At 40.7% G+C, this 16,459-nt stretch overlaps 1 protein-coding gene across 4 annotated transcripts in view; it reads left to right on the top strand.

Moving 5' to 3' along the window:
- The window catches only part of TSPAN4 (tetraspanin 4), a 391,838-nt gene extending 376,009 nt beyond the window's left edge, over window positions 1-15,829 (top strand). For all 4 annotated transcript variants that reach the window (XM_050896897.1, XM_050896896.1, XM_050896895.1 and 1 more), the window contains 3 exons: window positions 6,377-6,508; window positions 7,981-8,064; window positions 10,899-15,829. In XM_050896897.1, the coding sequence (XP_050752854.1) occupies window positions 6,377-6,508; window positions 7,981-8,064; window positions 10,899-10,967 (285 nt within the window). In that variant the 3' untranslated portion in view covers window positions 10,968-15,829. The remainder of the gene's footprint in view (window positions 1-6,376; window positions 6,509-7,980; window positions 8,065-10,898) is intronic.
- The last annotated feature ends 630 nt before the right edge of the window (window positions 15,830-16,459 follow it).

The raw sequence follows: 16,459 nt of genomic DNA, 5'->3' as shown, positions 1-16,459 counted from the left end.
TTTCTCTGAAGTCAAAACACGGTTTTTTGTCTAAAAGAAATGGTCTTGTTCAGTGACAAGCTTGAGTTTGAGGCAGGACTCAATAGTCTGTGGTCTCTGTAGTGCTACAGATCATGCTCGATTGTCTTAATGATTCCTTTGGCCTTGAAACCTATTACAGTTTAAAGAGTGTATTGTAAGTTTCAGGTGAAACTAACGTTAGCTGGTCTTAGGAGCCCAAAAGATAATAGGAAAGTGCCATCTCGCAAGCCATGTACAGTCATGTTACATCACTCTCTTTTCTAACATTGCAACTATGAAATTACCATGCACTGTCTTGACAGTACCACAGTGTTAAAGTCTCCGTGCTCCCCATGCTGGGCACTGAGGAGAAAAGTAAGGAGCTCCCACAGATCCATTTTTACCTCTCTGCATAATTGGTTTTCACATGTATCTTTCAAACTACTTAGGAATAGACTATTGCAGTGGTGCAGCAAAGGCAATCCCAGCATAGTTAATTATGTTGAATAGCGCTATGTAAATGCCAAGTATTATTTTTTGTGTTCAGTAATAATCGTTATCCCTTACATCCCTAATCAGTAGAGTGTAATCACTGATAGGAGGATTAGGGCAATACAGGGGACTTTCTGAAAGGGAAGTCCCAGCCCAGGCTTGCTGTTTGCATGTTGGCTCCTAAGAGACAGCTCTCAAAAAAGCCCTACATTAGAGCTAACCACATTGCCATATAGGATGTCTCAGCACTGACTTTTCTAATGGGGCCAGCAGACATCAGTCATTGGTTGAGCTATGGGCCATGTCTGTACATGGATGGAAAACAGCAGCCTCAGAAAAAAGCAGGACATGTAAAAAACATGACAGTAAGAGAAATCATGAGTCCTTCTCCCTTGTCCTCTCTCCATTCACACTCCTTTCTTTGCAAAAGTGTTTTTCAGAGCTCGAGCAGAAGGATGGCACCGTGGTTAAAGTAGTAGGCTCAGACACTGAGGGTCTAAGCTCTGGCATAGTTCTTCATTTCTCCTACTATTAGCTTAGATAGACACCATCTCCACGCTGACTTCACTAAGTATGACTCTGTATGGCAACTTTTGCTTAAAGAAGGGGAAAAAAAGTTTTTCCAGAAACAGAACCACATTTAGATGGCATTTGATTTCTGTGGGACTGGCTGATCACAAATCAGAGGGGAGTTTTGACTGGGAGTATGGAAACCCAGTACACACAGAGTGACCTGTGAGTGGTGATTACTGTATTTCTTCCTCAAGTGTGAAAGGCCTGAGCACCTTTTTTGGGGGCTTTCTTCTCTGAAGCCTTTGTGCCTTGAGAAATGGTTTTCCTCTTTTTAACAGAAGCATACAGTTCCTAAGTAACTGGGAACAAGGGAAAAACAGAGTCTGTCTTTAAGGAGGAAGTTGCAGTTTTGGTCCATGACTGATCTGGTCAGATTACTGATAAAGGAGTTGGGTTGAGCTGCATACATGCAACGCATGTTAGAGGAAAAACACTAGACTCGTTTTGCAGTCGTATTAAGCCTCTAGGTCAGGGAGCTGTTTCAAATTAGAACATTTTATTGATTTCTTTTTAATACCTTCAGCTAACCAAAATCGCAGCCTTTCTCAGTAGCGTTTCAAACCTTAAAAGGATCAGAAACACAAGCAGGTGACTTTTGTGTGTTGTGACTGAAGACTATGAAAGCTTACAAAGTGATTTGAAACATGACTAAAATTCTAATAGTTTAGCATGTAAGTTACCCTGAACTGCATTACACTCCTTACCAACCAGGACTGGTTAAAGTTACAGGTGGAGATCATTAGGAAATGAGAAATAGGCATTAATTTTTAAAATGTTGCTTCATCCCCAATATCTCTGTGATCAATATTTGAACACTTCTCCTTTTAACTAACCAGGCAGTAATTCGAGAGGCATGCAGAAAACGCATTAGCTTCACTAAAGTGAGCAAATTCATGCCTTTTATGTCTATTTAGACCACTGTAACTGAGGACAAAATTTGACCCATCTCCCTCTACCCCAGTCATTGATTCTCTGTTCAAACCATACTTTAGGATTACTGCTGAAGTAATCCTAACCACCCATTAAACATGATTTTAGAATAAAACTATCTTATTCACCACTTTTTACAGTGATGGAGGAAAAAGGCGTATAAAAGGCACCCTACCCTGTCCCTAGTTCTCTGTCACATTCACAAAACCAGAAAACCAGGAATTGCTAAAACCTGTCTGCAACAAGGATTGGGTGTCTGTTTATTTTCATAAACCCTATCCCAGCCTGGCTGATTTTGCAGGAATTTGGCAAAGAAAATAAGGCCTACTTAGCCTTCAATACTGGGATTGCCTGTAAAATACATACAAGAATCCAACTCCTTAACATTTCTATTGCACTAAGATAGAAACTTTGTGTTTAACATTAATTACCAGCCCTAGACACCCCATGCTAGAGCAGCAATTACTTGTTAACACAAAAATTAAGCTATTTGCAAGCAGTGTTGCATTCCATAAATACAGCACAGAGACCTCAGTGCTGTTCGGTGCTGCTTGGCTGGGAAAAGCACTCCTCAGCAGCACGACCTTTGACTGCATCGTTGTGTTGAGCAGCCCGTGCATGTCCTGAGCTCTTGGGAACTGATGAGCCGCTTCAGAACCCCACGGGTAATCAATAGGGGAGTGATTTATGTCTCTTGAACAAAGGAGGGGAAAATGTGTTTTGATATCTCAGGAGACAGAGCCTCCCACATGAAACGTGAAACAAACAGCAGCATATTGTCAGTATTCCTGGAAATGTTCAGCAGCAGGAGCTTAGATACTCAGAGGCATTTGACAAGCTTTTGCTTGTTTGAGCAACTCTGCCAAACACTGTACGAGTGTCCCCAGAACTACTACCCGATTGTCACCTTATGCCGTAAGTACCCGCATTTGTTCATGTGGGCAGGTGCAATTGCATCTAATCATGCATGCTCCTTCACAGCTGCAAGCCCTAGAATCTGTGACCTGAGGTGTCCAAGTCAAGGTGTCTTAAAGTTACTGCTATTCAAGACAGTAGCTGACATTTTTAACAGATTACACCCTTTTAAAGTGTGTGAGTCTGGGTACCCCAAAATAAGCACTACTAGTTTGTAAATTGTTTCTAAAAAACATGTGTATTGTTCCCTGTTGAAACTAGGAACAGAACTAATCAATTAGGCAACCTTGTCCAATTTTATCACTTAACTAGTGAAGAGAACAAGACAGGACTATAAATATGTGACCAAAAAATTACTGTGGTTGTAGCAAGAATCGAGTCTGCAACTGCTTCATGACAGTCAGGCAGTTTAACTTTCTGGCATTGGCAGAACATCAGCCTTTGTGGAAGAACATGAAGTCTGGTATAAGTAGCTACAACAAACTGCTGGTGACAGAAATCATCCTTCATGTGACCTGAGCTTTCTCCATCCTCCAAGTGTAGGACTGTCTCCAACTATCCTTGCTCAGAAACCTTGTAAATTTTAAAAAGAGAACATTGCTCTCAAATCTAAGAGGACTCTAAAAAATCCTCTTATTTTGCTCTTTGTCCTCAATATTCCCCTTTCTTCTAGTAGTCCCTCATCTCCCTCAACAATATGGCTACTTATTGTTCAGCTTCATGCACACAGGATAAATCAGTTGCTTGTCACATGATCCAAAATCACTCCCACACTCTCTCTTCTCTACTTGGGCCTCCATAACGAAGTCTCTGAATTTACTGAGCTCTCAGCTTATCTGTCTTTTTGGCTTCTAGCTGGACCCCTTTGCTGAGTCTATACTGGTGACCCATTCAGTCCCACTGCTGCTTGTTTCCTTGTTCTTGCCTTTTTGACCTACTGCTGTGGGTCAGTGCCTCCGCTCCCTAGAGATGCTGTTCACTGGCCTTCGTCTTCATTGAACACTGCTCGCTCACTTGCTCGCGCGCCCTCTAGTCTCTGTGGTGTTAGTGTTCATCTAGTGTTCTCTTCTGTGTTCATCACCTCCTCTCCTTTAGGATTGTGCATCATCCACTGCTTAATTCCATCACTCATCTTTCATCTTCCAAAGACATGACATCTCTTGCAGTTATAGTTCCAGATATTATTTCTTCCAGTCCCAAGACTATTGATCCTCACGCTACTTCATTCTTTTTTACCCTTGATCTTTTCTTACCCCTTTCTTCCATTGCTGGGACTGCCTTCTCTGCCAGCAGTGGCAGGCATGCATCAATATTTAATCCTCTGCTCTTGTACAATACACAGAGCACAAAGGATCTGCGTAGGCAGGCAATGTGTGTCCAACTGCAGCTTGTCTTTGCAACTGCATCCTCTCCTATTTCCACCTTCTGGCTTACCAGGAAGTTTTACTCCTGGAGTCCCAATCCTAGATCATGGCCTAGCCACCTTCTGCTTCACAGGCTCCATAGGAACAGCTGTCCTCAACCTGTTAGTGAGTCCTTAACTACAAAACCTGTTCTTCATCTTCATCTCCTTAGTCTGTCAGACTTTGATACCCTCAGCCATGCAATAGTATGGGGAGAAGAGGTCTAGTCCCGATTTATGCAACCTTCTGTCACTTGTGTTTGGCCAGACCATCACTCAAATGTCTCGGCCCTTACTGTTGCACTCTCCACATCACAGAAGATGGACATTTTCAAGGCTTGCTATTTACACGCTGTCACTTCTCACTGTCTTTCAAAGAGCTGCCTCCTGACTCTAATGATGACAGTCTGCAAGACCTTCTTGTTAGATTTCCAGATAAACCAGCTTTCCTGAAATGCATGCCATGTGTTCCATGCCGCTCCTGTCCGCTTTTGGGACCTGTTACGCATGGAGCTCCTGTCTTGTGTGCAGGAACATAGAGGAAAAAAAGAAAGTCACAAACTTTTTTACTTTCAAGTCAGTTTGTAGGAAATGAAGCCTGTAAACTCACAAATCAAACAGTTGCAAGCTAAGGATTGATTCCTGCCACGGACCAAATCAGAATTCTGAGCAGAACCTTGGGGGGATAGATGTTAGTCCGGGAAAGACTTCTGACTTTTGCTTGGCAGAAGAAAAACAGTCCTGTGAGCACTGAAACGTCTCTATTGCGGACTACTTTCTGCGAGTGCTTGAAGCATGATATGGTGCGCAAGGCAACGCGTGACACCTCTGCCCTCTGTTGGTCTTGAATGGCAGAACTTGTGTGTGCAACAAGACCTGAACATTCAGCCCTCTGTGCCCATAGAGACTCTACAACTATTATATATATAGGGAAAACTCTCCCTCAGGCCAGTGTAAACATCAGGATCTGAATTAGGTCCTTGGGCCTGGTGATGCAGACATCTGCATGATTATAAGTCTATCATCAGAAACAAGAGGAATGGTCTCTATAGTGATGCGAAAAATACTGTACAGGCTTATATAAAATCACATTTAAAAAATAAGATCTTGGCAAGTCATTTTGGGGCTAAGTAGGTGGCTGGCATAGCCTTGAAAAAGTGTGAAGTACTGCCAATAGTTCTGCAGCCCAATGTCATCTTAATTTACTCATTAGTGGTAAAGTGTCTAAATACCAACAAATTCATACTTTTGAGTTAGCATAGAGTGACAGATGGTGTATACATCTATCTGGTAATAAGTCTTAGCTTATTTTGTATCACAGGACTATACCAGTTCCCAGAGGGGGAAGATGGTCACAGAGCCATTCCCTGTACTGTTATGTACATTTCCTATACCTTTCATCCCGCTACCAAAGTTGAACAACCTTTCTGATTTAGCACTAACATAGTCACTGTACACTGTGTCGTCATATGTAGACACTTAAAGGACCACTATTTAGCAGCATCAGATGATGATATTAAGGAACTGCACCAAAGAGAGAAGAGGAGGAAATATATCTTTTACTGACTGACAAGACTTTTAAAGGTGATCAGTAATTAACGGCTTAGAGAGAAATTTGCCTCATTAACTTCAATCATGATTTCACAAGTAGTGTGCTGGAGAGATCCCAGCATCTTCATCTCCTGGGTGCTGTATCTGTATCTTAAATAATTTTTTTCCTGACAACAAGCTGCAAATGCTTGTTATAATCCTGCTCAGTCACATGAACTCTTAACCTCAGTACTTGGCTGGGGTTGTCCTGTTTCAGCTCCTGCAAAATAGGTGCCTTTGCTTCTTCTATCAACATTAGCTACATACAAGACCATAGTTAAACATGATAAAAGAGTGGGGGAAAGGGTCTATTTGGGTGAAGCTGACGAAATACTGTATTTCTTTAAAATTTCAAGCCTCTGATGGTGTAATCGAAATGCACTGAATGTCCAGCTCCAGGAGGCAGAAGTCAGAACGAGCAGAAGTCCGTGACAGATCATACTTACGGTATCGTCTTGGTTCTTCTTTTTTCAGTTCAGATGCTGTGGAGTCTCCAACTACACTGACTGGTTTGAAGTGTACAATACAACCCGGGTGCCGGACTCCTGCTGCTTAGAATTCAGTGAGAACTGTGGACTCCATTCCCCAGGGACCTGGTGGAAAGCGGTGAGTAGCTCTCCAGCAGCAGCTCAGCAGCTGCCTTGCAACCCAGGTACAGGGCAGGCAGCTAGTTATTTGCAGGTCTATACAGATGATAAGGTATGTATGTTGTACCCTTACTCATCTTTAATCAGGTGGTTTCAGAAGGCTCATGTTGAGCTGTGGCTTGTGACCTCCAATGAAACTGTCAATTTAATTATTTTTATGGGCAGGTGGCTTTCCTTTCAGTAGGCTCTAAGCTGTTGTTTCACATTGCAGACAAGTACCTTCCAACACTGATCTGGAGCACAGTCTAGCTAGGAAATGACAGGATTGTCCTTTTTAATGTCCCACCTACTGGAGTCAGGTAGAGATGAAGGCAAATGGCTTGTCCACACACATAGCACAAGCCCTGGAGCAGCAGCCATAGCTTATCGAAGCCCAGGCAGTTGTGAGACTGTGTGAGCCTGGAGTGCTCTGCTCCTGCCAGGAACCCCAGTTCAGGGGCTTCCACTGCACAGTAGGAGAGTGGGAACTGTTCCACTGAATTGCCAGCAGCATTTTTTTTTGCAGTGAGTTTCTGCACTTGCCTGTAATCAAATTCAAAACTCCATGGGATAATTTCCCTACAATGTCCTCAGCAAGATCTTTCCAGAGCAGATAGTCAGAGCCTAAATTCTTCTCTGAAATTAGCTCAGCAATTCTTTGTGCTAATTACAGGTTGTGCAGTTACCCAGGAGGGGTGTGGAGTAAGGCCATCTGATGAAGTGGAATTATAAGGAAGTTTTGCTGGTTGTAATGGTTTATGAAGATGAGTAAAGCTCTCGGCCACTTTCTAGTGAGATTTCATATGCATGGATTGGCACTGGCAGAGGCTGAGTTCCAGCCAAACATGGCTCCCTTCTACCTCTCAAGTAGCTCCAAGTCAAATTTTGAATTTAAGGACTTAAAAGTTCTTCTTCTATTTTATTCGAGGTACCAAGAAGATCAGTGCAGGTTAACACCGTGTCTTCTGGCGGGCATTAATAGTTTTTCCTTTATACATATGTGAAAGCCAGTAACTGAAGGCTGAATGATTCTTGGCCATGTACGTTTACAATGCACAATTTTTGCACAAGGTTGTCTTACAGACATTATTTATTATTTACACATTAGTTAAAGAAAGGTTTCACTTGGGCCAATTCCACCCTCCCCAAAACTGGGCCAGGAACATGAGGTTACCGCTACTGCAGAATTCAAAGCAGGAAGAAAATAATGGCCCAATTTATGTGGAGCAGTGCTCATGCAGCATTTTGGAGGTACACTTTTTTGTCTCATTACAATTAGTACTCCATGTTGAAGCTTCAACCCAGAAATACAAGGTAGTTGCTCCAATGCTGAAATGATAATCCAGGCTACCTAGCAGCTTAGTCTGATCTGGCTCTTTTCTGTCTGTATATTCCCAGGGGAGTAGAGCTGTGTATTTATGGCTAATACAATATTCTGGGTTTTTTTTCCAGCCATGCTACGAAACAGTGAAAATATGGCTCCAGGAAAACTTACTAGCAGTGGGAATCTTTGGATTGTGCACAGCTATGGTGCAGGTACAGTTTAATATCAATTTTCAAATCCTAATTAATCATAACTAAGTAACCATAGATCCAGATATACTCTGCCCAAGGCTGTTTTAATAATTCCAAATTTTGCATGATGTTAGTGTGAAACTCTGCAAGATTTAAGTAAGTCTTTTATGTTTTAATTTAGTTGAAGTATTATGTACAAGGTACAGAACTAGGACTACTGCACACATTTTCTGTTTTATGATGCACTGCAAAGAGCAGGCACTTTACCAAGTGGTTCATCTAAGGCTTAGACTAGACTCAGTGGAGAGGTAGTCCCCACCATCCAAAGACCCAAGCCTAGTCAGGGTAGGGTGAATTCCCTTCTAGGGTACCTGTATTTGTCCAGTAATTCTCTGGAGAGGACCATCCACTTAGGCTAAATATCCAACTTCAAGATAGCCCTAAAGGTAGCTTAAGTCTTCAACCCCATCCTCAGTCTTAGAGTAAGTTAAAAGTTGGGATGTTGTTACCATTACTCAACCTTGCCAATAAAACCATGCTCCTTTTCTATTAATTGCAGGAAAACTAGATAGGTAAGATTGGCATAGACTTGCCTATCAGATTTTTGACATGCAGTTATTTCCAGCATAACTTGGGTCAGAGAAGAATCAGTCGACAGTGCAGTACCTTGTCTCTTACTCTTACATACCTGTGTCTTTAATCCAGCTTGCTGTGGTTGTGGCCATAGTGTAGCCCCAATGGCACAGACCTTAGCTTGAGGATACACAGGTGAAAGCTGTGCTGGAGCTCAGGCTGTTTCAGCTACATCAGCCCTCCATTTAGGGCCCAGAGTCCCATTCCTGAATACAGTGAAGACTGAGCTTTAGTTTCCAGCACCACCTCTCTCTCATACTCAACATACAAGCAGAGAGGATGGCATCGCTAAGCTAATTAGTATCATATAACTCCAGATTAACCCATGGTTTGTTTTTGTTTTAATTTTGCATGGTATAAACACTAGCAGCAGCAAGAGAGAGCCTGGGATCAGAATTCCACTCATATTCCCACTAATGTCAGATTAGGCAGAATGGCATGTATCTTACTCTCTCATATGTCACATATTGGCTGCAACTTATTAATGCAAGTGCCTGACTCCTCGTAGGCCCAAATTCAGTAGCGTTTTGGTTTTTGTTGTCCAGTATAGTAAGCAGATATGCTTAGGAAAAAAGATAAGCACAAGATCATATGGCAGAGAGACAATGTAAGACTGTTGTTAATATATTAACATATTTTAAAAAACAGCTTTTGAGCATGTGTTCAGCATTTAGGGAGTCTTTAAAAGATGCATTAAAAACTAAGCAGCCCATGTCAGCGTCCTTCTCATAGACCTTGATTATATTTAGGGTATTTAAGAGAATACTATCTTTCTGACAGAAAGACATTACTAGTTTGCACGGGAGAAAACACTTCAGACAATTTAAAAATGCTAATTAATAGTCCTAGTAAATGCTGTGAAATACAGAGAAAACACCTCAGAACACAAAAGATTTTTAGTCTGTCTTCCAGCTGCACTATATGATTGAATCTAATTGATGACAAAAGTTTTGATGCAGTCACCTAAAATGAATTGAGCTCCCTCTACTGTTGGTGTTACAATGTTGTGGCCCTAAGCATGCGACAGCTTTTGTTTTTCATGTTAACAATCTTATATTTAGAACCATACCGTGACACAACTTGAAGGACATACAGCACATGTGGCAGAAGAATCTTCTTCAGTCATGCATGCTCAACATTATAAAACAGATTCAGCCACTGAGGTTTTATTATGCAGCTGTCCCTGAAGGTGTTCCTTTGCTAGGAAGTAGAAGGCAGTGTTCAGGGGATACTTCCAAAAGGCATGTGCTTACTACAAAACAGCATACTAAAGCCTAAGAATCTTATTTCACTGTGGAAAAAGGGGAAATGAAGAAGATAACAGCTTTATAACCATTTTTTTTCTTTATAAATAAGGTAGTATGTGTGTTATTCACATACTCTTTCAAAATACTCATTAACAGGAACTACTATTTATGTAAAGACTAAAGTTGAAGTGGTCAAATTAAGTGCTTAAAATAGAATTCATACAAAAAATTTCTACCTGGCAAACCTTTATTTCAATGACAATTTTTACAGTGGTGTTGCAAAGGAATAGTAACAACCACTTAGTACATTCATACAAGTACTTCAACTAGAAGGAAAATAAGACTCTCTTCCCCATCCCCTTTTCTGATGAAGTAATCTACCAGAGGCAGCACAGCAGCTGGCAGAAGAACCACCACCTTCCCTGCTGCTTCTCTTGAATAGGCTGAGTAGGAAGACACATACATTGTTGATGAGGCATTGATGGTTATGATTAATACATGGACAGTCTCCAGTGATTCCCCCATAGGGACCAGTGCACACATACACTTGGAAGAGTAAAGTACAATGAAGTAAACCACAACAACCTGATTGTCTTTCAAAGCAATAGCTACAGAGATAACCACACAGCTCCACAGCTGTGGGTTGCTACTATAAAACATTTTCAAGCAAAAGACATCCAAACATTTCGTTTCAAAATACCTCTTCCCAGTACCTGGTGGCTGCTTTTCATGGAGAAATCAACTCTCCCATGCTCTCATTGTTCATTCTGTAAAACAGCACTACAGATAAGGACAAAAGGCAGACAGAAACTAGGAACAGAACAAGGACATGAACCGGCAGGAAAAGCAGTATGTGATGTGTCTTCTTATGTGTGAACAAAACCAGTGTAAGCATGCTTTTCTCTCTTTTTTTTGTTTCAATAAATAGGGGTTTTTTTACTTACTGAAAAAAATTGTTTTTTTTCTTTCTCTTAGATTCTCGGACTCACCTTTGCAATGACCATGTATTGTCAGGTAGTCAAGGCAGACACCTACTGTGCATAGATACCATTCCCAATCTTTCTGCTCCTCCTCCAAAGGACACAGGAGAAATCTCCTTCATGCTCATTCATCTGACTTCCCCCACCCCCCTTGTACTATAAACTGTGTATAATGCTATCTTTCTGAAGATTTTGTGAATCACCCCACTTTACTGAAGGAGAAAGAAAAGAAAAAGTCAGTACTTGAACTGGCACAGGTAAGAAGCTGCCTTGTCTTTAAACAGAAGAAAGCCTCCAAAGAGCAATGGTTCCTTTTCCATGGCCTACGGCAAGGCAAAGGAGGCTGCTTATGAGGGGCTGATCTGCAAACTGATGTTAGGAAAAGATTGCACTGAGGCAACCTCTGCAACACCTGCCAGGTTGCCTTCCCGCATTTCACAGTCCAGAAGAGAGGGTGTAGAAAATGAGTATTCTTCAGCATGGAAAGAAGGTACAGAGTAGCTAGCACCGAAGGCAATTGTAATTTCACTACAGTTTGCACATAGCTAAAATGTCAAGATCAAGCAGCCCTGCCTCCAAGTGTCTCACGATGATTTTTGTAGCCAGGAGATGATCAACTTCAGAAATATGTTATTTTAAAGGAGTATTTTTAATCTTACGCGCTGCAAAGTCAGGCTTTTAATCAGAATCTGTACAGTGAGATCTGGCTGTTAAGGGAAAACAATATTGGACATGGTCTCACTTATTAATTGCCAGTGGCATATAGATGGTTGACTGTATATGTAATATATATTACATTTATTTACATACTGTTCTGAAAGGAAGTGAAAATACCCAGCACCTAACCTCAGAAGGAGGGAACCTTTCTATCCCATTCTACATTCCAACTGAAATAACCAAGTATTATTTCTTGTAGGAGGCACTATCACTTATACCTCTGGGAAACAAGTAATTACTTTCAGCTGTATCTTCATTTCAGTAAACAACTTGTGAGTGGGCACTCTCTGTCATTCTACTATGGTTTTTATTTTTTATCATCCCTGTCTCAAGTTAGTCTGCCAAAAAATATCACTCATTTCCACACCTGAAGATCTGTACAAAGCTGTCAGCTGTTCCTTCCCTGAATGTCACCATTTCATTAATTTACTTTGGGATATCATCATCTGCAGGTACAACAGAATTTGCCTTGCTGAGGAAAAAATCTTTTGCACATTGCTCATTTTTCTGAGAGTTATTAAGACTTCAGATGTTTTTATGCCTAGCTTTTTTTTTTGCCCCAGCTGCGTGCTTACAACAGCCAAGACACATCAGTCTTTGTTAGAATGGAGTCACTTCCGAGTTCTGTTTTTCAGACCCATCTTGCACTGCCTGGCTGTTGGCTGGAATATGCCCAAAGCTTTCTGGAATTTGCAGAAATCAAAATCATAACTTCCCTTAGCCGGAAAACCACCACCAGTTGTCCGATTTCCCCTCCCTGCATTGGTAACTGAAGTAATTTATGTAGTACCCTTCTGTACACACTTTCTAGTGATGAGGTTAAGAATCAGATGTTTCCTATTGTTCAAACAAACAATTCCCCATCAGCAAGCAGCCCCAGATAATGCACATGTGACAGGGAGAAGCTGAAGCACTCCAGGGAAAGGACACAGCAGGGAACAGGCAAACAGAGCAATGCAGCTGGCCTGCTCCCTGCAGTCAGCCTTTGAGGACCTCTCAGCCACCGACAATAGACCAGAGAGACAACCACGGCGCCCTCTTTTCCCAGAAAGCTCAATGCAGCCATTCCTACTGTGACAGACTAGAAGCATGCATCAAGTTCAGGCAAAAAAAGTTACCCTGTACCTTTAGTGCTTACAACAGCAGGTCTCAGCTATGAGTGGGATTTTGCTTACTTTTATTTAAAGGCAATTTCCAGCAGTAAAGCTGGACTCACCAACCCACAGCCTATTAAACAATCTCCTTAACACCCATAAGTAACCCTTTTCTGGACCTGTACCATTGACAAATACTACTCTCACTGCTTAGGTTTTGGGTTTTTTCCCTCTTCGCTGATTTCCTGCAGTCTTCTCACCCTCAGGCCCAAACTACTCCATGTTTTGTGGGGAAGTGCTTAGGACAGTGTGGTGTGTGAAAGAGCAAGTACCTTCCAAAATCTTACGCCTCACCTTTATGCATCAACCTCTGTAGCACGGGGCATTTAGCTGTGCAGGCTAAGATGAAAGTAATGTATTACTTGTGTGCATTTTACATGGCTTCCCAATCACGCACAGCAACCTCACCACCACTAAAGGATTTTACTGCCATGCTAACAAGCCTTGACAAATGTTGACAGACCTCAACCCAAGACAGAGGTTAAACCGAGTGAGTAGCCCCCACACAGGCATCCTGTACCCCAAGCAAGAGACTTACTCTTGGTGTTACAGTCAGCAGTCTCAATGCTCTCTGCTTCCTGAGCCCAGGCTGACCTGCCAACAGTCCTGCTCTTTGAAAGATGGTGTAAGTTTGTTCCTTCCCTTTCTCCACTCTGTTCCTTTCTTACCTGCATAGACACAATTCCAGGTTAGATGTACCATTAGTTCTTGCCATTGTTGATAGTTTGTACACACAGGTGCTCCTGCTGACAGCTCAGTTTCCATCACTGAGAAGCAGCATAACAGAGTGATGAATACATTAATAAAACATTTATTTTTAAGAAAGATAAAAGGTAGACAAGTCTACCTACTTGCAGTGATCCCTGCCATTAAAAATTAACACAGAGACAGCAGGCTGATGATGGCGCAGTTGGTAAGAGCAAACCATTGTGCAACAGAGCTCCCACAGAGGGCAACTGTCACCAATTTGCCTGATGGTGGTGTAGGGAGAGATCACAAACCCTCATCCTGTGAGTCTTCCAATAATATGTGCTGAGCTCTTAGAGAAGACTGTTAGACTTCAGCTAAACCTACAGAAGAAACAAAATGAGAAACAGAGACTGAAGACAAGCCACGCTTTGTGGTTCCCTCTAATAATTTTCCATAGTTTAGGTGTCTTTACAACAAGATAAACTGCCTTGGTTTTCAAAAACATGTATCTGTACGGAGTATAAGCAATACTCACTTTGTAAATCCCAGTCCCTGCAACAGAAACATACAGCACTAACTGCTGAAAGAAAAAACAAACAAAACAAACAAAAAACCCAACAGACCACACATTGCTGCTAATAATTCTTTTTTTAAACACTACCCTTACACTGCCAACTGAGATGCTACTGCAACTTGTTTATAATTTGAACTGGACTATTTTCTATATTTGACGTTATTAACTCTCTTTACACAGGACAAACAGATGTTATGGTGCTTAAAGCATTACTAGCACAATCCAATTCCAAACCTCTGAACATACTGCATATAACAAGCTTCAGACTTATCATATTTTCTTTTTAAAAGCATTGCATCCTTTCTCTGCTGATGAGGTCAGAATATTTTGTGATACATAACAGCAACAATCTTTTTTTTTAAAAAACAAAAAAAAAGATAGTTCCATATTATGCATAAAACTTCCTGTTGAACTGGTTGATTATAAATAAATACCCTGTAGTACATAATACCCATTTAAAAGGCTGCTTATATTGTATGTATGCAGAGCAACACAGAAGTCATTCCAATTGCTTCCATTAGTGTTTTGTCACTTTTAGTAAAGTCTTTTATATTATTTTCACTTATCTTTAAAGATGAAGGAGGACTCAATACATTTACATTAAAGACAGAACCAAAGGCAACAAAGACATTGAAGGAGAGCACTCCTAATTTATACTCATTGCTCTTTCTGTGTAATAACAAGATGTGAAGGCACAGGGTGCATGGCTGGACCTACTGAATTCAGCAACATCAGGATTTAGCTTTTAGATTCAGTCCAATATGCTTCTGGCTTTTCATCCTGACAATTATAATAATATATATACATATATATATTTAATCAAATATGGTTTATTTTCCTGTACAGTAACTGTCAGTAGCAGCCAAATCTTATTGCTTGTACACCGGAATTATTTAGCTCCACATCTTATAGTGCACAATCACTGAAATTCACTCCAGTTCCTGTTCTACGAATACTCCTTTGTTCCTCCCCCTCAAATAATATAAACTTGCAAAGGTTTATTCTTCCATTTAATAATTACCATTTGAATGCAGCATTGTATGATTTATAATATGGAGAGGAAAGAACAGCACAGAAGCTGTAAAAATATTCTATCTCACATCAGCAATACGGCTGCTATGCAAATCCACCCAAACCCCTCAGTTCTCACAAACTAATTAAGAACTGGTTACATCTTTCAGTGCACATGGCTCCTGGCTGCCTCTTCCCCCATTCATAAATAAGAAAGACAGGAGGTAGGTTGTTAGCATGGAGAAAGTTGAAGCCATTCACTTACCCCTTAGCTTCATTGTTGTGCTATAAATGTGGCACCAAAGGTAAGCAACAGAAACCAGCAGTTGATTGTGGCATTTATTTTAAAACCAGACTCTTTATTAACTTTGTCTGCAAGGATTCTTGCTAAGTGTGAATGATCTTCATAGATACCGACTTAGACAATTCACAGTAAGAAAACAAGTCAGGACTCGCCATGGGAAATTTTGTTTGGATTCCATTGTGAATTCTCCTAGATTGTCACCAGTATCTTACCACCATGAGCACATCTCAGTTCTTTGGATTTTGTTGCTGCAACTACAATGATACATTTTTGTGCATTCATATAAAGAACAAAATTTAAAATATACATTTTATTTTTTAAAAGTTATTAAATATTCTTTAAAGTTTACAACAGAATGTCTTTTGTATTCTTTATAATAACTACACTACAAGCTATACAGTGAGTATATACATACCCAAAGATGTGTGTGCGCAAGCGTGCGCACACACACAGTGTACACAATAAAAAAAAAAATACACAGCATACTTCTTTTTTGTCATTTCTCATTACCTCTCTTTGATTTGACCTATCCTTCCTTACAGATTTTTTTTTTATTATTATTATTTAAGTGGCTTACACATTCCCAGGTAAATTTATACCCCTTTCTGTTTCCTCTTAAGGGCAACCTAAAATTATGTGATAGTCGGTAACAATTCAGAAAATACCGGGAGATGAGGTTTACAGTGTAACAAAATACTTAGACACAAAACCAATTATTTTCTGTTTAGAACTTGTCTGTTACTGATAATTTTGAAACAAAAGGACTTCTCATTTTTGAAGTAGTTGCTTAGATTCAGGAATTACATAGAAAAACTTAGAAAATTAACACCAGACTGTGTTAAAATGGAACTAGGAACTCCTACTATGTCAGATCAGAAAAAGGCCTGGTTAGCCACGTATCTTGTCTGAAGTCATGTCTAACACTGCCTTTTTCAATACAGTTTATTGTACTTTCCAGGTCAAACAGCTTCACAAGTGAAATTGCCTCTAAACTGGGTACATTCTGAACAACACAGGCATACTACTGAAAGTGTAAGTGTAGACATGGCCTGAAAGTGGAGACCCAGAGGTTTTAGAGATTGTTGCAGGAAACCTAATAAAGGATA

The sequence above is a fragment of the Gymnogyps californianus genome, chromosome 5, assembly GCF_018139145.2.
Source record: "Gymnogyps californianus isolate 813 chromosome 5, ASM1813914v2, whole genome shotgun sequence".
Classification (NCBI taxonomy): Eukaryota; Metazoa; Chordata; class Aves; order Accipitriformes; family Cathartidae; genus Gymnogyps; species Gymnogyps californianus.
Note: the sequence above shows the minus strand (reverse complement) of the source record. Positions and strands in the feature narration are given on the sequence as shown.